This window comes from Mustela erminea, chromosome 1, assembly GCF_009829155.1.
Source record: "Mustela erminea isolate mMusErm1 chromosome 1, mMusErm1.Pri, whole genome shotgun sequence".
NCBI classification, from domain to species: domain Eukaryota; kingdom Metazoa; phylum Chordata; class Mammalia; order Carnivora; family Mustelidae; genus Mustela; species Mustela erminea.
The window spans coordinates 206,736,387-206,761,385 of record NC_045614.1 but is presented as its reverse complement, the minus strand read 5'-3'; the positions used below and the strand labels follow the sequence as shown (position 1 = coordinate 206,761,385).

Sequence of the window (24,999 nt, the reverse complement as noted above, 5' to 3'; positions counted from 1 at the left end):
TCAATGTACTGTAATATGAGTTTCAGGTGTAGAATTTAGTGATTCATTCTTGAAGGTTGAATGGGAGGCAGGCTATCAGGTGACTGGGGAAATGACCTCATCGGCCAAAGAAGGAAAAGAAATCAATAAGTTGTCATCTTAGTGACAGGTATCTGGCCTTTCCTGGAAGAGCTGGGCTAGGAGAGGGAGTCCCAGGTTTCTCTTGCAAGTATTCTCAAAGTCTGGGTATCTCAGAAGGCCTGGCCTAAAAGATGTCATTTTAGCTGATCTGCAGCAGAGTCAGCAGAACCTGCCTTGTCAATATGGAAGTGAGAACAGAGAAAGGTCACATGAGGAGGGACTATTGCATTTAAATTCATAAAAATGACTCTGAGAGGAACCCCGCAGACAACATTTCCACCAGGAATCTTAGGCACACTAAGGACTATTCATTGTTGACTGCTAAGGGGCTCTGGGGAAGTTGGAACTGTATCTCAATAAATGAACAGGTATTCTTGGGAACTAGTTATCTCTTTGTGAGGACAAGTGCTCAGTAAAAGACTGGGAAATCGTTTTGTACAACGTGGATCAGGAGAATAAGCTCTGGGGCTGGACGCTATTGTGTAGCTACTTTTGAGCTGGGGCACTTCAGGAAAAACCCATTGTCCTTCAGTCTCATTTTTATCTTCTCTGTAAAACTGGGGTTCAGGTAACTGATGTCTCTTTCACAATATATTTTACTGAGATCAAATAAGTTCGTTATTTTATTTATAAAGTTACAGCGTAATTTACACATACACAGGTATTTCTATTGGAGGATAATTCTTTGTGTGAGATATGACTCAATAGCTTTTCAACTTAACACTGATAACATTTGGTGAGTTGCCACTAGGTAAAGAGTATATTTAGTATCAATGCAGTACTTCCCTTCCTGTGTACTATACATAATAATGTTCCTAAGTCACAAATATTTAGCAGGGAACAACTATTGTTATCAAGGTTAATGGACTCTGAATTATGTCATGATGCCAAGCCTGGTAATATACTGTTTAGCATTTATTTTTGGTAATAAATTATTGTACAAAATGCTCCATGCAATGTGCTGTAAAACTTTTAAGGCTAGTTTATTATCTGAATGTTTGTTCTTGCTTGTTTCATTCATTCTTCAAGTATTAAGTAAGATACTTTTATAATAAAATGATCAGACTTCAACATATCAATTTGAGAACACACGTAAGAATATATTATGGTGTGGGGAGCCTGGGTGTCTCAGTTGGTTAAGCGTCTGACTCTTGGTTTTAGCTCAGGTCATGATCTCATGTCATGGGTTGTGGGATTGAGCCTGTGACAGGTCTTTTGCTCAATGGGGAGTCTGCTTGAAAGAGTCTTTTCCTCTGCCCACTCCCCACATGCCTCTTTCTCAAAATAAATGGGTATGTGCTTTGGTGAGTGCTGTGAAGTGTGTAAACCTGGTGATTCACAGACCTGTACCCCTGGGGATAAAAACATATGTTTATAAAAAATAAAAAATTAAAAAAAACATAAATAAATGAATCTTTAAAAAAAGAATATATTATGGTGAGATCAGTAGAGTTGTTACCAGCAAAGATCTTTTCTTCTTCTTCTTCTTTTTATTAACATATAATGTATTATTTGTTTCAGGGGTACCGGTCTGTGATTCATCTGTCTTACACAACTCACAGCACTCACCATAGAACATACCCTCTCCAATGTCCATCACCCTGCCACCCATCCCCCCCACACCCCTCCACTCCAGCAAAATTCAGTGTGTTTCCTGAGACCAAGAGTTTCTTAAGGTTTGTCTCCCTCTCTCATTTTGTATTTTTTCATTTTTCCCTCCTTTCCTTTATGATCCTGTCTTGTTTCTCAAATTCCTCAAATCAGTGAGATCATATGATAATTGTCCCTTTCTGATTGACTTATTTTGCTTAGCATAACACCCTCGAGTTTCATCCATGTTGTTGCAAATGGTAAGGTCTTGTTTTTTGATGGCTATATAATATTCCATTACACACACACACACCCACCCACACACACACACACACACCCACCCCACATCTTCTTTATCCATCAGGAATTCTGCCAGATGGCTTACCAGCAAATATTGATTAATTGCATTTTGGGAGAACTAAAGTATTTTGAAGGGAAAATTGTCAAGTAAGGAATTAAAGTGCAATAAGGAGATGGAGGTTTATGTCACTAAATGGTCCAGGGAGGTTAAATAATACTATGCTCTCATTCATATCCAGGCAGTAGGACCATCCTTGGTGATTTACTGAGAGTTGTAGCTTTGGAGCAATAATGGGATAGAATGCAAATTGCAATGAATTGAAAAATTAATGGGTAAGAGGAAGGCCACACACAGAGCATAGCCACTCTTTGAAGAAGTTTCATTTTGAAGGAAAGTAGTAAGGTAGAGTCACCCTGGACAAGATGCAGGGTCAAGGACTAATTCCTAAAATGTTGATGGAATCTGGAAGGTGTGAGAACACATGTTTTTTTCTACTTACCTCTTTGCAGCCCTTAACATTGTGCCCAGGGCCAGCTACCTAATTTGCAGGTTCAGTGTAAACTGAACAAGTGATAACCCTTGTTTAAAAAGCTGAAAACTTTTTCTCTCTGTTCTGTGGTCTCTTCTGACATGTCACAATGGTTTTCTTTTGTTTGTTTGTGTGTGTGTGTGTGTGTTTTGTTGTTGTTGTTGTTGTTGTTGTTTTTTGTTGTTGTTGTTCAGCCCTTAATGTTACGTGTTCTTGGGCACAGGGATGCCTACTGAGTGAGCTTAGACTCTCACAGAACCTAGACTCCAAACTCTCCCAGGCTCCCATGGGAGGCAGCAGGTGGCAGCAGTCACTGGTGGGGATGGGACAGTAGAAAACTGAGGGGGAGAGGGTAGGTGATGGGAGGTGGGAGTATGTATGAGAAGACATCCCAAGTCCCTAGTACCTGTCCCAAGATTCCAGCAAACTTCACTTACAAACCGCAAATTCAAAGATAAAAGTATTAAGAACCTGGGCAGTTGGCCTGATTGTGCTTCATAGATAGTGTGCACCCAGTACATGTTCAATAAATTAAATTGATTTGTTTGCTGACTATCTAGTGAAGATCCGATTATACTTATGCAAATAAACATCATCATTCTAGACGTCTCTGGAAAAAAGGCAGGCAAAACTCTGTGATTTCATGGCATCTTGAAATTTTAAAGGATTGCATGAGTTTTGGGGATTTTGGGGGTGGGGTGGGAATGGCCACTGATAATCACGATAGAAGTCCAAGTTTCAGGATGGCTTTTAACTTCTGGCTTAATTTTATAATCAGGATTAAAGTTAATATACCTTTACACGGGCTTAGATTGAGAATTAAAGTGCTTATAAACAGCCATATTCATTCTCTGAAACCCAAGTCTTTTTTCAGGAACAAGAATAGTAAGCAATTCTAGGGACAAAACCTAGAGGAATAGGTAGCAATGACACCGTGTTCATTAAGGACTACTTCAAGCTCGGAGAAGCACAGTTAAAATTAACTCACATTTGGTTTACATAAACCTGTGAGGGTCAAAACACAATATACAAAATGATCTGTTAAAATAAAAAAGCAAGTCATAGAGGTTGACAATTTATGAGACACAAATATTGGCATTTTGATTTTTAATGAAATCTAATTTATTATATTCTGACTTTCTTTTTAGGTCAAACATAAGGAGTACAGAATTTGAAGTCAAATGACCAAGTTGTATCTAGATCATTATACAGGTGTGAGATTCTGGCCAACTCTCTTCTTTTTAAAAAAAAAAAAAATGAGAATAATGATGATAATAAGGCCAGTCTTGCCCAACAAAGATAGACACACACACACATACACAACACACATGCACACATACACAGACAATTTCAAAGCCACTAAATTTAATTAGTAGACAAAATACTTAGTTTGATCTATGTAAGGTCATGAATTACATGAAAGATAGGTTTTTAGTAGAGTTAGGGTGATGAAAAAGAAGTCAATTTAATCCAGGCTCATTATTAACTAGAGAGAAACTCTGGTTAAGAGCAAATTCAAGACTCCCTAAAAAATTGGAGTGCCTAGTAGAATGCACTCATTGGAAGCAAACTGTTATGTGACTGAGTAGGCAGGCTTGGTGTCTCCCACCCACCCCTAGCCCTCTATGAAGGTCCAAGACTGGGAGTAACATTCAGACTTGCAGAACTGCCCCCCACCTGCTCTCCTCCACCCACACCTCATTGACACCACATTGATTCTCACCTCCCAAACACTAGGAGCTTCTCCTGCTCTAGGGATTCCTATAGAGACTGTGGATGCAGCTCTGACTAGGAGCATGTCCATGAGCGCAAGCACTCCCAAGAACTGGGATATGGATCTGGGTATGGCTATGGCCAAATGGGTCAAGCTCTGGTTCCAGCTACAGTTGCCATGGCTACCATTCATTCTGCTACAGGAGATGCTTTTTCTCTTGCTGTTAGAAAATAACTACCAGAACATCCTTTGCTGCTGAAGTGGCAGTAAGACATCTCTTTCAAGGAGTAGTCATTGACTACTTCTATTCCTTTTAACAGTTTTTGCCTCAGATGGGCGTTAAGGTCAATGGAAGAAAGAAGATAAAATTCCAATTGTTTTCTGAAATTTAACTCTTCCATCTTATGGTTTCTTTCCATGCTGTAGCCTTGGCCACAAGCATTAGTGCTCCACATTGGGGCAAATCAGCTCCTTGGTGAAATGTTCCTTTGAATCTATTAAGTCTGTCAACAGTCTTAATTTGAATCATCACTGAGGGCAGGTTTTATCTTCCTGTCTTTTTTCTTTTCTTGTGATTTTATAGGTTTTTTTTCCAAACATTTCTCAAAATTTTTTCAGTAATTTGCCGTTTAGTGACTAATTGCATCTAAAATAACACCCCCCCCCCTTATATATACATGTGCACAGAAATCAGAGTTGTGTTTACGGTAAATAAATCTAGTAATGTGTTACAGAATGGACTGGAAGAGGGGTGATATGAGTTTGGGAGAATGCAAGGGAGAGGTCATGTGGGACTGAATGGAATATTCTGGGTAAAATGAGGGGGAAAATACAAGAGAAGAGAAACTCAGTGGATTAATGTGCTTAGAATACCTAGACTCATGAGGAAAGAAGTGACATGGGTTACTTTATATTATATATTATATTTAAAGTCTTATGTGACAAGAGGGTTTTATTTGCTTTTTGTACCCCAGAGATCACAATTAGAACCAAAGGATAATAGTTATAGGAAGAATAACTTCTAAATGTACGACATCTTTCCAGTAATTGTGGTTGTGAGAGTCAAATTGGCTATTCTCCGGGAATTCATGTGATGGCAGCTGCCCAGCCACAGGCACTGCAGGCAAGACCACCCCAGTGAGAACTCCAGGTTATGGGGTGGCCTAAGATTCTGAGAACTGCTCATCAAGAATGATTTGGGAGGGGCACCTGGGTGGCTCAGTGGGTTAAGCCACTGCCTTCGGCTCAGGTCATGATCTCAGGGTCCTGGGATCGAGTCCCGCATCGGGTTCTCTGCTCCGCGGGGAGCCTGCTTCCTCCTCTCTCTCTCTCTGCCTGCCTCTCTGCCTACTTGTGATCTCTCTGTGTCAAATGAATAAATAAAATCTTTAAAAAAAAAAAAAAAGAATGATTTGGGAGTATAGAGCCAAGCTGGCAGAGAACATGATGTTGGCACTCACAAAGACAAAATGAATAAATAAATAAAAAATAAAAGATTTGCTGTCTCCTGTGTTTGTAGTAGGGAGAGTGGTGAAGCAGGGAGTCAGCTTTCACACCGCAGAGCACTGCAGAAAGATAGAAAGATTATTATGGCTGGTGTAAATTCAGTCATTCTCTCTTCAAATATTATCAGGTTTTCTGGATACTCAGCGGTGTAGAGAGGAGTTGTTATTCAATTTAGAGACTAAGGAAAAAGAGGAAAAGCTTGTATTATGGTCAATGTTGTAGATAATCTATATATCCTCTGTCATCTATCTAAATGGACCCCCTTCTCAGTGAATTCATAACCTCATGTAAGAGTAATATGGTAAGATTGACAATAGAATAAAGTAATTGTTTTCACAGTGATAAGCTATAGGAGTTATACATACAGCGGGGTTATGTAGTAGTGTAAGAGTGAGAAGAGTTCTAAGCAGAGGGGACACTTAAGTTGAGGCCCGTGACATGAACAGGACTTGGCCAGTCAGACAGGAGAGCAAGACAAGCACTAGTCATGTGCATGTATGCTTGGAGAACTATAATCACTAACCAGAGCTGGAGAGGAGTTCCCAGGCTTTCCCTGCTCTCTTATGAGTATCTAGAAAGCAGTACGTATCTCCTCCATGAATAAGAGAAGTCAGGGCAAGGAGGAACATCGGCTGGTAAGCAAGCCATCATCAGAAGATTAAGAAGACTCGGCTCTGACACTCATCGACCACGTGACTTCAGGCTAGTGACATAATCACTGAGCCTCAGTTTCCTTGTGTGAACACTTGTTTGTCAAGTACCTTCTCTATTCATTTCAGAAGGTGTGAGAATGAATTGACAGAACACGTAAAAAATATTTTACAAAACATGGTATGGGTGGACTGAGTAGCAAGAATTTTCTGTTGTTTAATAAGAGGTTAGATAAGAAGATTTTTGGGGGCTACACACTTGAAGAAAATTATAACCACGAGGGGGAAATTAATATACATCACAGATTATGGGACTCTGTAGAACACATTTCACATGGAAATTAAGGATTTATTGCTTAATAAATCCTTAATCTTGACCAAATCTCTTATTATAAGATGATACTTAATCAAGCTTACTAAATAGACATAGTCCTAAAAATTAAGTACATTTCTACTATGGACTGATCTTTTGAGTCCTCTAGAATTTCAAAAAACCCACATGAGCTTTATATAGGATAGGTACTTAAACATGTTTTCAAAGGATATATTTTGTAAATACAACATAAAATCATTCTCTAATTGCTGAACTTGAAAATATGGATGATACTGGATCCAACATCATTATGTTGACACTATTTTTAGTAACAAATTACTATGTAGAATGGTTAAGTCAGGTTGTAAAAATGTCACGAGGAGAGTAATTTATTTTCTGAAGGGTTTTGCTTCTTCATCATAAAGATGTTTTTAGTTAGATTTTTTTCTAAATTTTTTAAAAAGATTTTATTTAGTTATTTGACAGAGAAAGATCACAAGTAGGCATAGAGGCAGGCAGAGAGAGAGGGGGAAGCAGGCTCCCTGATGAGCAGAGAGCCCAATGCAGGGCTTGATCCCAGGACCCTGAGATCATGACCTGAGCCAAAGGCAGAGGCTTTAACTCACTGAGCCACCCAGGCGCCCAAGATGTTTCTAGTTAGAACATATATACCATAGAATAACATACACCAAACTACAAAGTTATTACATTACGTGCAGACAAAATCAGTCTTTCAGTACAAATAAATACAGGTATTTGAAGAATATTTATTATTACATGAGAATTTAAAACTATAGTGTGAGAAAAATGAGATGAGGGAATAGCATTTATTGAGTACGATTTCTGCCCCCAAACACTGACTATGCATGAAACATAAAAAACAATTCTGTAATATGCTTAGACCCAATTTTAGAAAGAAGCAATTAGCATTCAGAAAATTTAAGCATATATCCATATATTGTGTAGCTTATAAGTGGCACACCAATATTTGAACATGTGTTTGAATTAATCTATCCATTCTTTTATTGGATAGATATTGATCAAGTATAAATCATGTTACAGGCATTGTACTCAGAGTTGGTAATTCAGGAATGCACAGAATGGAGATTGTATTTTTCATTTGGATCAGTATTCATAGTTGTGAATGGAAAGATATTGAAAATAATGCACAGAGAGAAAACATTTTCAATAATTTAGGGGTATTTTTACATGAAAGTGGCTGTTGACAGTGGCATTGAAAAAGAAAATCATCTATTGTAGGGAATTCATGAAGTAGAATTTATAACTTTGAATTTCAAGGATGACAGAAAAGGAAAGAAACTAAAGGTAAATGGAATAGGATTTAATTTCTTTAAACTTACTGTTAGGAGGAAACATAGCAGGATGATCAGATTAGACCAGTGATCAATATTTAGAAACAAGGTTTATTGATTGAAGAAAAAAAATTTCATAGTAAAAATTCTCAAAAAATGACAGTTTTGTGTAGTCCCTATTGAAGGTTGTATTTTTTTTAAAAGATTTTATTTATTCATTTAACAGACAGAGATCACAAGTAGGCAGAGCAGCAGGCAGAGGGAGAAGGAGAAGCAGGCTCCTTGCTGAGCAGGGAGCCAGATGCAGGACTCGATCCTAGAACTCTGGAATTATAACCTGAGCTGAAGGCAGCCTCTTAACTGACTGAGCCACCCAGGCACTCCCTATTGAAGGATTTCAATAAAGTTCTGAATCACCACTCTCTCCTTTGCTCTTGAAATTTGAGTATTCAGTAGGGGGAATGATCTTCCAGAGTTTATAATCCTTTCCAACTTAGATTTCATAGTTGTTACAGTAAATTCAAATTTTGGATTCTGCTTGATTCTGAAAATGGTGACTGAAGAAAACCTAGGCAAGTAACACAAGCCAAAAAATCTTCAACAAATAGGAAAAAAACCTCACTTCTTTACAACTGCATATTGTTGATGGAAAGGTCAAATATTTGCTATAGAGTGAAAAGAAAGGGTGTATTTGGACTTATACACTTAGAGGTATAGAAACTTATTAGATGCATAGCTATAAACTAGAGTTTCTACATCTCAGTGTTATTGATATTTTGGACTGGATATTTCTTTTTTTGGGTGCTGTTCTATGTCCTGAAGAATTAGCAGCATCCCTGGTTTCTACCTCACCATACCCAAGTCTCGGCAGCTGACAGAGCCTCCAGATGTTATCAACTGTCTGCAAGAGTCCAAGAGCCAACATCACTCCAGGTTGAGAACTACTGGCACAGACGTATTGTTAGCTTCATTGTTTCTGTTTCTCTTGTAGTGTGGAAAGCGGATGAACACTAAGGTAGAGGTGGTGAAAAGGTAGAGTGGCCCAGACAGAAACACTAGATCTTCTTTGGAGGAGTCTTTTTACATGTGCACATGCTTAATCCTGGGACAAGAACAACGTGTGACCATCTTTGCAAATCTCCAGTTCCCAAGACAGCACTGAAGCTGTGGTAGGTGTTAATGAGTGTCTGTGGAATTCAGCTAAGTTGCTGAAGGAATGCCTAACAAGCGAAGCAATCAACAAAAATGTCCAAGTTTTCATTTTAAAACTAGTATCATTTTCGAACCATGTGTGGAGATGGGAAAAACTCGATCAGAAAAATAATGGGATTCTGGGTAGGTCGAGTGAAAATTTAACATATTTTGCTTGGAAGAGGAGAAGCAGGTGAATAGATTTGTGGTGCTGTTCTGGGACTGGAAAGCTGGGAGGGTCTATGGATTGCAGAGACCAAAGCACTGTGGGTCATGATACTGTTTTGTTCCTCCTCCGCATCCTGCAGGAAGGGTGTGTGGTCTTCCTAAGCTTGCTACAAGAACCAGTTGTCTTTAAACTTTATATTCTTTTAAATGGAAGCCCATAGAGTTTAAGTGTGAGTCCTTCTGAGACAGTGATTAAAGGCAAGTGCAGAAGGAAGCAAGTAAATCAACCATTTACTTGATTCCAGTAGAACCTTACTGATGAAAAGCATCATTGACAGTGAACTACCCTACAGAAGAAGCAAGCTAAGAAGGAAAGAGCAGGGCAACACATGATGCTGAGTTCTGCAGAGAATCTCATTTTCTATTAAGTTCTAAATCTTCTCATAAATTTCAAGACAGTGCCACAGGTATCTTTCTGATCACTTCTCACTAACCTAAGCCAACTGGATCATTGTGATAAAAAGTTTGAGGGAGAAGGGTAGAGGGAAAAAACAGCCTGAGGAGTTCTGAAAAATGGTGTTGAACACAGTATTTACTGTATTATGTATGTGGATAAATTTTGAAATTTTTTAATATATAGGAATGATGAGTTAAAGCTCACTGAAAAATGTATTTTCCCTAAGAATTCTTTGCTTATCCTAGTCACTTTCAGTATATCAGAAGGACATTTTGCAGTGGAGTGCTGAGCTGTGTTACACATAGAATTTTGTAACTGAGGTAATGCATGGGTGGTACTGAGGTTATATATATATAGATACATATATATCAGATCTCAGTGTTAATTACAGGTATCTTCCTGCAGAATTACAATGGTTCAGCTGAGGCTGTAAATATCAATTAAAAACAGATGAGAGAAAATAAAGAAGGAAGTCATACATATTAGACATTTTTGGAATGTGGCATGAATTTGAAGGTTAAAACAAACAAACAAGTGCTGTGTTCTGCATCTGGTAATGTTTTGGTCTTCAGCAGCAAGACCATTAATTCAATGTGGCATCAAAACACCTTGCTACTGTTCTTTTTCCCAGAAGTGGCTTCATTTTGGGTCTATAAATTAACTTCCATGGTTTCTTAAATTTATCTTACATAAAATGTGAACCAAACACCAGCTCTGCCTAAAAGTTCTAATGTGGAATGGACAATGTTTCCTCAAGAATGTCATGTGGTGATTAGTGAAGGAGACAGAGTTTCAACAAACTTGGGCAAGGTCTATGACATTTGTCTCCATATAGGGAGGGGCAAAGAGGAAGATCATTCAATCCAGATATTAGCAGCAAAGAAAGGCATCCTGTAGGAAGTGACCATAGAACTGAGTATAAATAAGTTTTATAACTGAGAATTAAGGGAAGCAAGAAAAATATTACTAGAATTAGAAATGACATTCACTTTCCTTTTCTCTATGTTGAAAAGGTAAGTCTGATAGAATAAATTGGAAGAAAAGGAATAGGTTATGTAACAAAATCACAATGGACATTTTTGTCAAAGATTGAGGACTTATGTTAAATGGGTAACCCTGAATAGCGTGAAATGGACATATAAATAGGAGTTAGAGTTGACTTATGGGCTCCTTTATGTCATAAAGTGTCAGGCACTGAAGGGGAGTTTTGCTGCAGGTATCTTTTTTTTTTTTTTTTTTTAAAGATTTTATTTATTTATTTGAGACAGAAATCACAAGTAGACAGAGAGGAAGGCAGAGAGAGAGGGGAAGCAGGCTCCCCGCTGAGCAGAGAGCCCGATGCAGGGCTCGATCCCACGACCCCAGGATCACGACCTGAGCTGAAGGTAGAGGCTTTAACCCACTGAGCCACCCAGGCGCCCCTTGCTGCAGGTATCTTAAAGTTATTTATTCACTGTCAGCTTCTGAACCAAGGTGCTATGAACAGTACTGGCAGGAGAAGGGAATACTTGAATGCACTGAAAACTTATCATGTGAAACCCTGCATAACTTATCATGTGAAACATCTGCATTGGAAAAAGTTTAGTTTTTGGCTTAATTGAGGTATTCTGTTTTCTCATCCAAATAAAGTGGTTTGGCTGTAAAAGGCTCTGCATAACAACACTTACACAGCTAAAAAAGAAACAGTAAAGGAGGGTTGCTCTCTCCCCCAGGACCTTGCTTGGCCAGGTATATGACAGGAGTAAATATAGGAGGACACACTTATATAAAATGTGCTATTCCACACTTATAGTCCGTGTGCCAATGAAAGGGAGTGAGTTATCAGATGTGGAGCTGCTTCTTGGAATTTGAGGAGAATTGAACAAGGGATGGGGCATGGAAGTCCAGAGTGGGTGGGAAAGCCTGGTAAAACATTGTAATGATTTCAGAGAGGACATGGCAGTTATTTCCTTCCCTACAGGCAGAGGTGGATCTTATAGGAAAGAAGAGAGATTGAAAGGGACAATTTGTCTAAAATTGTCCCCAACCTTATTGTATCAGGTGGATTAAATAATGGGAGCTTGTGAAGTTGAGTATCCGTGGTACATAGAGCACATGATTCTACTCAGACAATTCTTTGGCAGAACAAATTAAAATGTTGCTCTTTGAATAAAATAGGAGTTTCCAAAATAAAGAGTTCATTTTAGTTCATTTTTTTTTTTTTTAGCTTTATTGATTCTTGACAGGCACAGTCACTACACAGTAGTTTACATACTTGTTGGGTAAGTCAGGGATGAATGGTATGCTCTATCAATTACTGGCAGTATAAAAAGGTCCAAGTGAAGTAGGGACCACACTTCACCACACATTCACTTGCAAACCATCTGAATCCTCCTCTCCTGCCAACATGTGTTGTAACTACGGGAACTCCTGTGGCTATGGCTGCGGATGCGGCTATGGCTGTGGCTATGGCTCGGGCTGTGGCTACGGCTATGGCTCAGGATGTGGCTGTGGCTATGGCTCAGGATGGGGCTGTGGAAAAGGCTCCTGCTGTGGCTGTGGATATGGCTCTGGCTCTGGCTGCTGTGGCTACCGGCCACTTTGCTACAGAAGATGTTATTCTTCTTGCTGCTAGACCATCGCTCTCCAAACCCCATTTGCTTCTGAAATGACACCACCAAAGCGACAGCTGAAGCAAGAATCCATACCTCAAGAATTCTACGTCCAGGAAATTGCATGCTTGACAGAGGCTTTGACCCCCAGTTTGTGAGGCTGTGTGGTATCATCTGACTACTTCCTAAATGTTGGTCTTTGTTCCTTTAATCTGGATTCTGTGTTGGGACTGTCCCAGGAATCCCTACATCCCACAGTTGGACAAAAAAACTCACTCTCAATAAAAACGATTCTTTGCTTCTAACAAATCTCTGTGTTCTTGCTTGTGAATTACTCCTTCCTTTTGAGGTGTTATGGCTACTCTAGAAAATTGGGCTGACAATATGCTTCATGACCCTAGGCTCTTCTTTGATATAACACAAACATTTCCTCTCCTCGTGCATCAGAGATGTCTTCTTCACTTATTTCTCAATTCTCTCCTGCTCAGGCACTCACAACCCAAAAGAAATTACACAGTATTTCAGAACTGTGCCCTGGAAATTGCACTGTGTTCAGAATGAAGCTGGGTGCAGGGGGAAGAGATGGAGAAGGACACCTATTCAGGAGGTTGTGACAGAAGCCTACGAGAGAGGAGATGTGGTCTGAGTGCTGACTAGATGAATGGCATGGGTGAGAGAGTTTCTAGGGTTAATGAGAAATTAGAAGCAGAGTCAGATTATTCACGAACGGCTAATGGAAGGATAAGGAGGGGGAAAAATGTGGTGCCGTATCATCTGCATATGGATGGAAGTGCAAATATTTGTTTGCATATATTAAGCTTGAAGAAATTGATTTAAGTCACTTGTTTGACAAATATCTTTGAATGTGTTTGATAAGGAACAGTCCCACATACTGAAGATACAGGAGCAAAATTATAGCAGAGTTTCCTGTTCTCAGAGTGTTTATTTTCTAAATGTGATAACAACAACAAAAAAGAGAATCAATTAAGACACATTTAGGCAGATAATTGCTGTGGAAGGATAAAAAGTTTCCTGCGGGAAGAGCGTGAAGGTTGAAATAGTGGAGAGGAGGGTATTTTGGCATTTCATGTCAAATGAACTGATGCCAGTCAGAAGAAATACTGCAGTGTATGGTGGTAAGTGTTAAAGAAGAAGAGAAATGCATTATGTTTTGGGTATGATCAGCGGTGCCACAATTTTTAGTGGAAAGGAACAAGGATTAGTGCTTAAAGGTGCTTTCTAGTGCCATAGTTGATGCAGATACAAGAATGGGATGAAAAGCCCAGTCTACTCTCTGAGTTTGAGAGCTTACCACTTTGCGAGTTTTGAGTTCAATGTCCTTTCCTCATGTGATTTTCTAGATCTCCAACACTATACTATAACATAGAATGTTGTCTAGGCTCAGTTTCCATGAATAGTGAAAAATGACTCCCTGTGTCTTTTTCACGACAGGGGTCACTGCCCAAATCTGAATCTGAGGTCCCTGGAGGTAGTAGCCTCCACCCAATGGCCAATTGCAAGAGAGATGGCTCTGCCATCCAAGTCAGCCCTGGAGTGAAGCTATGCCCAGGATATAATGTGTCTTATTGATGAAGAAACAGGGTATTTTAAAGATCCGGACAGTTTTCACAGGTGGAATATCTGTAAATCTGATCTGAGTGCACTGTGCTCTGGGTAAATCTGAGGTGGGGAAGTTCTACAAAGAAGGGAATGGAATTCTGATAATTACAGGTTGTTGAAAGTCTACTCATGTTTCATTATGTTCCTTGTGCTTGGAGTCTTTGAAAGGATGAAGAATATCAACAGCTAGCCATTTATATCATCATTTATATCCTATAAAGTCTTGATCATTTATTAGACATATCAGATACTTTGTACATCTGGAAAAACGTCTTTAGAAACCAACACATTTTTCATAATGTGAAATTAGAAACTCACTTAGTCGAAGAATATTTGAGGCTCTCAGTTTTCATGAAATGAGAACATCATGATTCTCCTCATTCTTCTCAGGTGCATACCAACGCTTGAACATGTTTTTGTTTTAACGCATCTGATTTTTGGGGGGAAATGTTGAGTTCGAATTATGTACTAGGTACTCTACTTAGAACTAAGTGGTGATTCAGGGATGGACAGAATAAGAGATTTTTTCCCCCTGCCATCATGGATTTGAATGGAAAGTTACTAGAAATTATGCAATAAAGATAGAAAAATTTTTCAATAGTAAGGAATATTGTGACCAGAAAGTGGGTGCTTGAAATGTAATGTGTCTATTCTCGGGAACTTGTGTATTAGAATTTAGAGTTATGATTTTCAAAAATGAGAGAAAAGTAGAGAAAATAAAGCTAAAGTTCGACTGGAATGGGATATGTTTTCTTTACATTTCTTGTTAAGGATGAAACACAGCAGACTGATCCAATAGACCAGTGACCAACAGAGGAAAAAGTAGTTGGAAGTACTCTCACCAAAGGAAAAATCTCTAGTAATGAATATTTTCAGAAAAGGAAATCAACAGCTTTATGAAAATCTTTGCTGAAGGCATTCCCTGAATGCCTTCGGAGACTAAATGCCACACATTTCTTTGTTGAAATTATAGTGTTGAGTAGAATGAATCATCTTCCTGAGTTTGTATACCATTCCATCTTGGATTTCATAGCTATTATAGCAAAAAAATTTAAATTTTGGATTTCGGAAATGGGGTTTTTAAGTAAAGCCTAGAGAACCAAGGTAAGCAAAACATCCCAATAACCAAGCAAACAAAAAAAAAATAAGCTTTCTTTCTTTCTTTATTTCTTTTCCTTCCTTCCTTCCTTTTCTTTTTCTTTAATTTCTTTCTTCACTTCATGTCTGGTGATGGAATGATTTGATATTTGGTTTAATTGGGAAGAAAGGAAATATTGTATTGACATTATGTGAGATGTTTCAGTGTTGTTGGGGGCTGTTCTGTGCCCTGAGGCCAGCATCTCCCCTTGTTTCTAGCATGAGGAGCCAGTAGGTATCTGCAGTAGATATCTGGGTATGAGAAGCCTGGGAAAAAGTTTCGATGATTCCAGACAGGTGATGGCAGTTATTTCCTTCCCTATGGGGAGAAGTAGATATTTCAGCATAGAGAAGAGATCAAGAGAGACAAAGTTTTCCCAAATTCCCTGAACCTTGTTATATAAGGTATATTAAATGATAAGAAATAAGAATAAAGTAAAATGCTGCTCCTTATATAAAAAGTGAGACTCCAAATAATGAACTCTCTTTTTCCAAGACATTAAGATTTTTGACAGTGACTGTCACATGAAAGTTGCTTACATACTTGTTGAGTAAGTCAGGGGGTGAATGGTATGCTCTTGCCAATTACTGGCAGTATATAAGGGTCCAAGTGTAGTAGGGACCACACTTCACCACACAACCACTTGCAACCCACCTGAATCCTCCTCTCCTAACAACATGTGTTGTAACTACGGGAACTCCTGTGGCTATGGCTGCGGATGCGGCTATGGAACTGGCTGTGGCTGTGGCTATGGCTCAGGCTATGGCTGTGGCTATGGCTCACGTTGTGGCTGTGGCTATGGCTCAGGCTGTGGCTGTGGTTATGGCTCAGGCTGTGGCTGTGGTTATGGCTCAGGCTATGGCTGTGGCTATGGCTCCCGTTGTGGCTACGGCTATGGCTCAGGCTGTGGCTGTGGCTATGGCTCAGGCTATGGCTGTGGCTATGGCTCCCGTTGTGGCTACGGCTATGGCTCAGGCTGTGGCTGTGGCTATGGCTCAGGATGGGGCTGTGGAAAAGGCTCCTGTTGTGGCTGTGGATATGGCTCTGGCTCTGGGTGCTGTGGCTACCGGCCACTTTGCTACCGAAGATGTTATTCTTCTTGCTGCTAGATCATCACTCTCCAAACCGCATTTGCTTCTGAAATGACACCACCAAAGTGACAGCTGAAGCAAGAATCTATACCTCAAGAATTCTACATCCAGGAAATTGCATGCTTGACAGAGGCTTTGACCCCTAGTGAACGTTTGTGAGGATGGGATCTCGAGGCTCCAGGCTGTGTGATATCATCGGACTGTTTCCTAAATATTGGTCTTTGTTCCCTTAATCTGGATTCTGTGTTGGGACTGTCCCAGGGATCCTAACATCTCACAGTTGGACAAAAAATGTATTCTCAATAAAAATGGTTCTTTGCTTCTAACAAATCTCTGTGTTCTTGCTTGTGAATTACTCCCTTTTTTGAGGTGTTATGACCTCTCTTGAAAATTGGGCTGACAATATATTTCATGAACTTGAGGGCTCTTCCGTGATATAATACAAACATTACTTCTCATCATGCATCAGGAATAATGTCTTCTTCACTTATTTCTCATATCCCTCATGCTCAGGCACTCAGAACACAGCACAAATCACACGTTATTACATAACTGTGCCCTGAAAATCACTCTGTGTCTAGAATTGAGGTGATGGGGAAAGAGGAGGAGGGAGGACACCTATTCAGGAGCTTGTGACAGAAGCCCCAAGGGAGAGGAGGTGTGGCCTGAGAGCTGAATGGGTGGATGCGTGGCATGAGAGAGAGAGTCTCCAGGATTAATGAGACGTTAGAAGCAGACTCAGGTGACTAATGAAGAAGTAAGGGAAGGATAAATAGAAGCAAAATGTGGTATTGTATCATGAGCATTTTGATGGAAGTGGTAATGTATTTGTTTGGATTTTTTTGACTTTAAGAAACGGATTCGTCACTTAATTTACAAATAGTTTTGAATGTTTTTTTTTAAAGATTATTTTTTTGAGAGAAAGAGAGAGGGAGAGAAAGCAAGAGCATGCACAAAGACGAGCAGAGGAAGGGACACACAGAGAGGGAGATATGTAGATTCCTGCCGCGGGCATCCTGAAATTAAGAGTCTGATGCTTTCCATAGTTTGGCTATTGTGGACATTGCTGCTATAAACATTCGGGTGCACGTGCCCCTTTGGATCACTACGTTTGTATCTTTAGGGTAAATACCCAATAGTGCAATTGCTGGGTCATAGGGCAGTTCTATTTTCAACATTTTGAGGAACCTCCATGCTGTTTTCCAGAGTGGCTGCACCAGCTTGCATTGGGAGGGAGACAAACCATAAGTGACTCTTAATCTCACAAAACAAACTGAGGGTTGCTGGGGGGAGGGGGTTTGGGAGAAGGGGGTGGGATTATGAACACTGGGGAGGGTATGTGCTTTGGTGAGTGCTGTGAAGTGTGTAAACCTGGTGATTCACAGACCTGTACCCCTGGGGATAAAAACATATGTTTATATAAAATAAAAAATTAAAAAAAAAAAAAAGAGTCTGATGCTTAACTGCCTGAGCCACCGGGTGCCAAGTTTTGAATGTTTCTGAGAAGAAACAGTCCTACACACTTTAGACAGAAGCGAAATTATAGATGGGTTTCCTGCTCTCAGAGTGTTCATATTCTACTAGGTAACAATAAGAAAAAATAAGGAGTAGTTAAAATATATTTAGAGAGATAATTGCTATGGAATGAATAGGCCAGCTTCCTGGGGAAAAGAGTGAAGGTTGAAGCATTGGAGAGAGAGTTCAGGGAGTTATTTTGACATTTTGAGTCAAACGCACTGATGAGTCCAGTCACAAGAAATACTGCAATGTAGGGTAGTAAGTGTTAAAGAAGAAGAGAAATGCATTATGTTTTAGGTATGATCAGCGGTGCCACAATTTTTAGTGGAAAAGAACAAGGATTAGTGCTTAAAGGTGCTCTCTAGTGCCCTAGTTGATGCAGATACAAGAATGGGATGAAAAGCTCAGTCTATTGTCTGAGCTTGAGAGACTAGCACTTCATGGGTTCTGAGTTCAGTGTCCTCCTACACTGTATCCTGTAACAGAATGTCTTTTCAGGCTCAGTTTCCATGGGCAGTGAAACATGACTCCCCGTCTCTTCTCCATGACAAGGATCACTGCCCAAATCTGAATCTGAGGTCCCTGGAGGTAGTCGCCTCCACCCAATGGCCAGTTGCAAGAGAGATGGCTCTGCCATCCAAGTCAGCCCCGGAGTGAGGTCATACCCAGGATATAATTTGTTCTACTGATGAAGAAACAGGCATTCTTCAATAGATGGATAGCTTTCATAGATGGGATATTTGTACATCTGCTGTGAGGATTGGTGGCACTCTGGGTAAATCTGAGGTAGGGAAATCCCACAAAGAGGGGAATGGAATTCTAATAATTACAGTGTGTTGGAAATTTACTGTTTTATTTTGGTCCTTGTCCTTGAAAGCTTTCTGAAAGAGAGAGAATATCATCCATTTAGCATCAATATTGTAGCTGACACATCCACAAAAGGCCAATCCTTAATTTGGCCTATTTGATAATTCAGACATCTGGAAAAATATCTTTATAAACTAACACATGTCTTCAAGGTGGGAAATTTGTGACTCTCTTAGTCAAAAGACATTTCAGACTTTCAGATTGAATGAAATGAGAACAGTGTGATAATGTATCCAAACAGCTTATAGTTTCTAATGGGCACAACAATGCTAGAACATGAGGTGTTTTTTTTTTTTTTTTAAGTTTATTTATTTTTTAGAGAGAGAGAGACAGACACTGAGAGAGGGAACGCAAGCAGGGGGAGTGGGAGAGGGAGAAGCAGGCTTCCTACTGAGCAGGGAACCTGATGTGTTACTCGATCCTGGGATCAAGACCTGAGCCGAAGGCAGATGCTCAATGACTGAGCCACCCAGGTGCCCCAGAGCATGTTTTTGTTTTTATGCAACTGATTTTTATTGAGGGAATACTGATGGAGTTCAAATTACATTCTGGGTACTCAGAACTAAGTGGTGATTCAAGGATTCACTGAATAAGAGATTTTTTTCCCCCTGCTATCATGGATCAGTATCCACAGATCTGAATGGAAAGATACAAGAATTATGCAATAAAGACAGAAAAATTTTCCAATAGTTAGGAATATTGTGACCAGACAGTGGTTGCTTGAAAAGTAATGCATCTCTTCTAGGGAACTTGTGTATTAGAACTTAGAGTTTTGATTTTCAAGAATGAGAGAGCAGTTCTTAAATTTAATAACAAGTATGGTGGGATGTATTTTTCTTTAAGCTTCTTGGTGATATACAGCAGAGATATCAGATAGACAAAGATCCAACTGTAGAAAAAGCAGTCAGAATACTGATGAAAAATTTTAAAAATGAAAGTTCTCAGAAAAGGAATTCTGTAGACATATGAATATCCCTGTTGAAGGCTTTCAATAAAGGACTGGATGGCACTCATTTCATTGTTGTTGAAATTTGAGTGTGGAGAAGGAATGATCTTCCAAGGTTGTACTCCCATTCAACTTAGACGTCATAGTTGTCACAGTAAAAAATAATTAAAATTCTGGATTTTGCCTGTTTCAGAAAATAGTGACGTAGGTGAAATCTAGACAACCAAGATAAGCAAAAACATCACACACACACACACACACACACACTCACACACTCACACTCACACACCATATAGTACCTTTCTTCTTCTCCTACATCCCCTTCTTCTGTTTCTTCTTCTTCTTCTTCTTCTACTACTACTACTACTACTACTACTACTACAACTACTACTTCTACTTCCTCTTATATTTCTTCTCCTTCTTCTCCTTCTCCTCCTCCTCCTCCCCCTTCTTCTCCTTCTCCTTCTCATCCTTCTTCAGCTACATGTTTGGTGATGGAGAGTTTGGATGCTTGGTTGAGTTGGGAAGAACGGAAGTATTTGGAATTAGACACCAGTAAAGAGAGAAGCTAATTGTCAGTGTGAAACTGCAAACCAAGGTTTTTAATCTCAGCACTACTGACATTTTAAAAAAGTCAGATGTTCCAAAGTTGTTGGGGGCTGTTTTCTGTCCTGAGCCTAGCATCATCTCTGGTTTCTACCACAAGGAGCCCGTTGATATCTGCGGTAGATATCTGGGTGCAAGAAGCCTGACAAAAAGTTTCAATGATTGAGAAAGGAGATGGGAGTTATTTTCTTTTGTTTGGGCAAAAGTAGATACTGTAGGTAAGAAGAGAGACCAAGAGGGACAAAAATTACCCTAAATTCCCCCAACCTTGTTATATCGGGTATGTTAAATGATAGGATCTTGTGAAGTTGGGTATGTGGTATGTTGAGCATATGATTCTAGTGGGACATTCTTAGGCAGCAAAAATTAAAATACTGCTCTTTAAATAAAATGGAGTCTCCAAAATAATGAGCTCATTTCCCCCAAGACATTATTGACTGTTGACATTGACAAGCACATAAAATTTGCTTACATACTTGTTGGGTAAGTCAGAGGGTGAATGGTATGCTCTTGCCAATTACTGGCAGTATATAAGGGTCCAAGTGTAGTAGGGACCACACTTCTCCACACAACCACTTGCAACCCACCTGAATCCTCTTCTCCTGGCAACATGTGTTGTAACTATGGGAACTCCTGTGGCTATGGCTGTGGATGCGGCTATGGCTGTGGCTATGGGTCAGGTTATGGCTGTGGCTATGGCTCCCGTTGTGGCTATGGCTATGGCTCAGGCTGTGGCTGTGGCTATGGCTTAGGCTGTGGCTGTGGCTATGGCTCAGGCTGTGGCTGTGGCTATGGCTCAGGCTGTGGCTGTGGCTATGGCTCAGGCTATGGCTGTGGCTATGGCTCCCGTTATGGCTGTGGCTATGGCTCAGGATGTGGCTACGGCTATGGCTCAGGCTGTGGCTGTGGCTATGGCTCAGGATGGGGCTGTGGAAAAGGCTCCTGCTGTGGCTGTGGATATGGCTCTGGCTCTGGCTGCTGTGGCTACCGGCCACTTTGCTACAGAAGATGTTATTCTTCTTGCTGCTAGTCCATCACTCTCCAAGCCCCATTTGCTTCTGAAATGACACCACCAAAGCAAGAGCAGAAGCAAGAATTCGTACCCCAAGAATTCTACATCCAGGAAATTGCATGCTTGACAGAGGCTTTGACTCCCAGTGAACGTTTGTGAGGATGGGATCTCGAGGCTCCAGGCTGTGTGATATCATCGGACTATTACCCAAATATTGTTCTGTTCCTTTAATCTGGATTCTGTGTTAGGACTGTCCCAGGGATCCTAACATCCCACAGTTGGGCAAGAAACTTATTCTCAATAAAAATCATTCTTTGCTTCTAACAAATCTCTGTGTTCTTGCTTATGATTTATTCCTTTTTTCTTTTCTTTCTTTCTTCTTTTGGTGTTAGGACCCCTTTGAATATTGGGCTGACAATACCTTTTATGAACCTGGGATTCTTCCTTGTAATAATACAAGCATTTCTTGTCATATGTGCATCGGAGATAATGTTTTCTCCTATTTCTTGTATCCTTCATGCTCAGGTACTCACAACCCGACAGAAATCACAAAGTATTTCAGAACTGTGCCCTGCAAATTGCACTGTGGTCAGAATGAAGCCAGTGGGCAGCGGGAGGAGGAGAAGGGATGACATCCATATAGGAGACTGTGACAGAAGCCCAAGGGAGAGGAGGTGTGGTCTGAGTGCTGAATGGATGGATGAATGACATGAGAGATAGAGTTTCCTGGATTTATGAGAAATTAGAAGCATGTTCAGTCAACGCAGGAAGAACTAAGGGAAAGATAAGTTTGAAGAAAATGTGGCATACTACTATGTGCATTTTGATGGAAGTGCACATGTATTTGCTTGCATATGTTGGGTTTAAGGAAATTGATATAAGTCATTTAATTTATAAGTAGTTTTGAATGTTTTGAGGGGAGATTTCCTGGACATAGAAGCAAAATTGTAGACAAGTTCCTGCTCTCAGAGTGTTTATATTCTAACATGTGATACCAAAAAATAAGGATTAAGTAAGATGCATTTAGACAGATAATTGCTATCTTCCTGGGGAAGATACTGAAGGTTAGAGTATTGGAGAAATAGTTCAGGGAGTTATTTTTTGACATTTTGAGTCAAATGAACTGATACCTATTCCAAGAAACATTGGAACAGATGATAGTTAAGTGTAAAGGAAAGGAGAGGTTAATTATATTTTGCGTATGATTAGTGGTGTCACAATTTTTTACTGGAAATGAGCAAGTGGTTAACTAGTGGTTAATGGTGTGCCCTAGGGTCTTAATTGGGGTAGATATAAAAATGGGATGAAAAGCCCAGTCTGCTATCTGAGTTTAAGAGCCTACCATTTTGTGGGTTCAAGTTCAGAGTCCCTTCCTCATGTGAGGAAGATCTCTACAGATCTCTGACATTGCATCCTATTACATAGAATGTCTTTTCAGGCTCAGTTTCCATGGACAGTGAAAAATGACTCACTGTCTCAAATCCATGACAAGAGTCACTGCACAAATGCTGAGTCTGAGGTCCCTGGAGCTACGAGCCTCCACCTAATGACCAACTGCAAGAGAGATGGCTCTGCCGTCAAAGTCTGCCCTCGAGTGACATTATGCCCATGTTATTGTGTTCTAGTGATGATGAAATAGTTCTTTTAAGAAGTGGAGAGTTTTCACAGGTGGAATATATGCAAGTCTGATCCAAATACTGACTGTGCTCTGGATAAATCTGACGTGGGAGATCCTACAAAGAATGGAAGGGAAATCGAGTAATTACAATTTGTTGAAAGTCTACTCATGTTTCACTATGTTCAATGTATTTGAATTCTTTCTGAAAGGGAAGAATATCATTAATTAGGCATGACTATCATAATTTATATGTCCAGTAAAGGACCAAACATTTATAAGGCATAGAAAGTAATTTGTACATCTGGAAAGACATCTTTGTAATCTAACAAATATCTTCTTTTTTTTTAATTTTTAAAAATTAAAAAAAATTTTTTTTTATATTTTCAACATAACAGTATTCATTATTTTTGCACCACACCCAGTGCTTCTTGTAATTCGTGGCCTCTATAATATCCACCACCTGGTACCCCGACCTGCCACCCCCCGCCCCTTCAAAACCCTCAGATTGTTTTTCAGAGTTCATAGTCTCTCATGGTTCACCTCCCCTTCCAATTTCCCCCAACTCCCTTCTCCTCTCTATCTCTCCATGTCCTCCATGCTATTTGTTATGCTCCACAAATAAGTGAAACATATGATAATTGACTCTCTCTGCTTGACTTATTTCATTCAGCATCATCTCTTCCAGTCCCGTCCATGTTGCTACAAAAGTTGGGTATTCATCCTTTCTGATGGAGGCATAATACTCCATAGTGTATATGGACCACATCTCCCTTATCCATTCATCCTTTGAAGGGCATCTTGGTTCTTTCCACAGTTTGGCGACCGTGGCCATTGCTGCTATAAACATAGGGGTACAGATGGCCCTTCTTCTCACGACATCTGTATCTTTGGGGTAAATACCCAGGAGTGCAATGGCAGGGTCATAGGGAAGTTCTATTTTTAATTTCTTGAGGAATCTCCACACTGTTCTCCAAAGAGGCTGCACTAACTTGCATTCCCACCAACAATGTAAGAGGGTTCCCCTTTCTCCACATCCCCTTCAACACATGTTGTTTCCTGTCTTGCTAATTTTGGCTATTCTAATTGGTGTAAGGTGATACCTCAATGTGGTTTTCATTTGAATCTCCCTGATGGCTAGTGATGATGAACATTTTTTCATGTGTCTGATAGCCATTTGTATGTCTTCATTGGAGAAGTGTCTGTTCATATCTTCTGCCCATTTTTTGATATGCTTGTCTGTTTCATGTGTGTTGAGTTTGAAAAGTTCATTATAGATCGTGGATATCAATCTTTTGTCTGTACTGGCATTTGCAAATATCTTCTCCCATTCCGTGGGTTGCCTCTTTGTCTTTTTTACTGTTTCCTTTGCTGTGCAGAAGCTTTTGATTTTGATGGAGTCCCAAAAGTTTATTTTCACTTTTGTTTCCTTTGCCTTTGGAGACGTATTTTGAAAGAAGTTGCTGTGGCTGATATCGAAGAGATTACTGCCTATGTTCTCCTCTAGGATTCTGATGGATTCCTGTCTCACGTTGAGGTCTTTTATCCATTTTGAGTTTATCTTTGTGTACGGTGTAAGAGAATGGTTGAGTTTCATTCTTCTACACACATAGCTGTCCAGTTTTCCCAGCACCATTTATTGAAGAGACTGTCTTTTTTCCACTGTATATTTTTTCCTGTTTTGTCGAAGATTATTTGACCATAGAGTTGAGGGTCCATATCTGGGCACTTTACTCTGTTCCACTGGTCTATGTGTCTGTTTTTATGCCAGTACTATGCTGTCTTGGTGATTACAGCTTTGTAGTAAAGCTTGAAATCAGGTAACGTGATGCCCCCGTTTTATTTTTGTTTTTCAACATTTCCTTAGTGATTCGGGGTCTCTTCTGATTCCATACAAATTTTAGGATTATTTGCTCTAGCTCTTTGAAGAAAGCGGTGGAATTTTGATTGGAATAGCATTAAAAGTATAGATTGCTCTAGGCAGTATAGACATTTTAACAATGTTTATTCTTCTGATCCAAGAGCATGGAATGGTCTTCCATCTCTTTGTGTCTTCTTCAATTTCTTTCATGAGTGTTCTGTAGTTCCTTGAATACAGATCCTTTACCTCTTTGGTTAGGTTTATTCCCAGGTATCTTACGGT

The 24,999-nt window shown here is 39.8% G+C and overlaps 3 protein-coding genes across 8 annotated transcripts; all 3 read left to right on the top strand.

The window, feature by feature from the left end:
- Positions 1-12,213: 12,213 nt before the first annotated feature.
- On the top strand, positions 12,214-12,554 carry LOC116567595 (keratin-associated protein 21-1-like). The gene has a single exon (XM_032302742.1). It carries the CDS (start codon positions 12,239-12,241, stop codon positions 12,464-12,466), a length of 228 nt encoding a protein of 75 aa, XP_032158633.1. The 5' UTR covers positions 12,214-12,238; the 3' UTR covers positions 12,467-12,554.
- A 3,302-nt stretch (positions 12,555-15,856) lies between these two features.
- On the top strand, positions 15,857-16,557 carry LOC116567539 (keratin-associated protein 6-2-like). 2 transcript variants are annotated; one of them, XM_032302646.1, is made up of 2 exons: positions 15,857-15,966; positions 16,105-16,557. In XM_032302646.1, exons 1-2 carry the CDS (start codon positions 15,879-15,881, stop codon positions 16,308-16,310), a joined length of 294 nt encoding a protein of 97 aa, XP_032158537.1. In that variant the 5' UTR covers positions 15,857-15,878; the 3' UTR covers positions 16,311-16,557. The 2 variants fall into 2 exon arrangements, with proteins under 2 accessions (XP_032158537.1, XP_032158527.1); XM_032302636.1 differs by having other exon boundaries at positions 15,857-16,557.
- Positions 16,558-20,811: 4,254 nt separating this feature from the next.
- LOC116567547 (keratin-associated protein 21-1-like) lies at positions 20,812-21,436 on the top strand. 5 transcript variants are annotated; one of them, XM_032302691.1, is made up of 3 exons: positions 20,840-20,885; positions 20,982-21,104; positions 21,168-21,436. In XM_032302691.1, the coding sequence occupies exons 1-3, from the start codon at positions 20,840-20,842 to the stop codon at positions 21,257-21,259; spliced, it is 261 nt and encodes an 86-aa protein (XP_032158582.1). In that variant the 3' UTR covers positions 21,260-21,436. The 5 variants fall into 5 exon arrangements, with proteins under 5 accessions (XP_032158577.1, XP_032158569.1, XP_032158560.1 ...); XM_032302686.1 differs by having other exon boundaries at positions 20,812-20,915; positions 21,030-21,436; XM_032302678.1 differs by having other exon boundaries at positions 20,812-20,933; positions 21,006-21,436.
- Positions 21,437-24,999: the final 3,563 nt, after the last annotated feature.

Excerpts from the sequence above, each read along its gene's own strand:
- LOC116567595 (XM_032302742.1), top strand. The coding sequence starts at position 12,239 with ATGTGTTGTAACTACGGGAACTCCTGTGGCTATGGCTGCGGATGCGGC.
- LOC116567539 (XM_032302636.1), top strand. The coding sequence starts at position 15,879 with ATGTGTTGTAACTACGGGAACTCCTGTGGCTATGGCTGCGGATGCGGC.
- LOC116567547 (XM_032302659.1), top strand. The coding sequence starts at position 20,840 with ATGTGTTGTAACTATGGGAACTCCTGTGGCTATGGCTGTGGATGCGGC.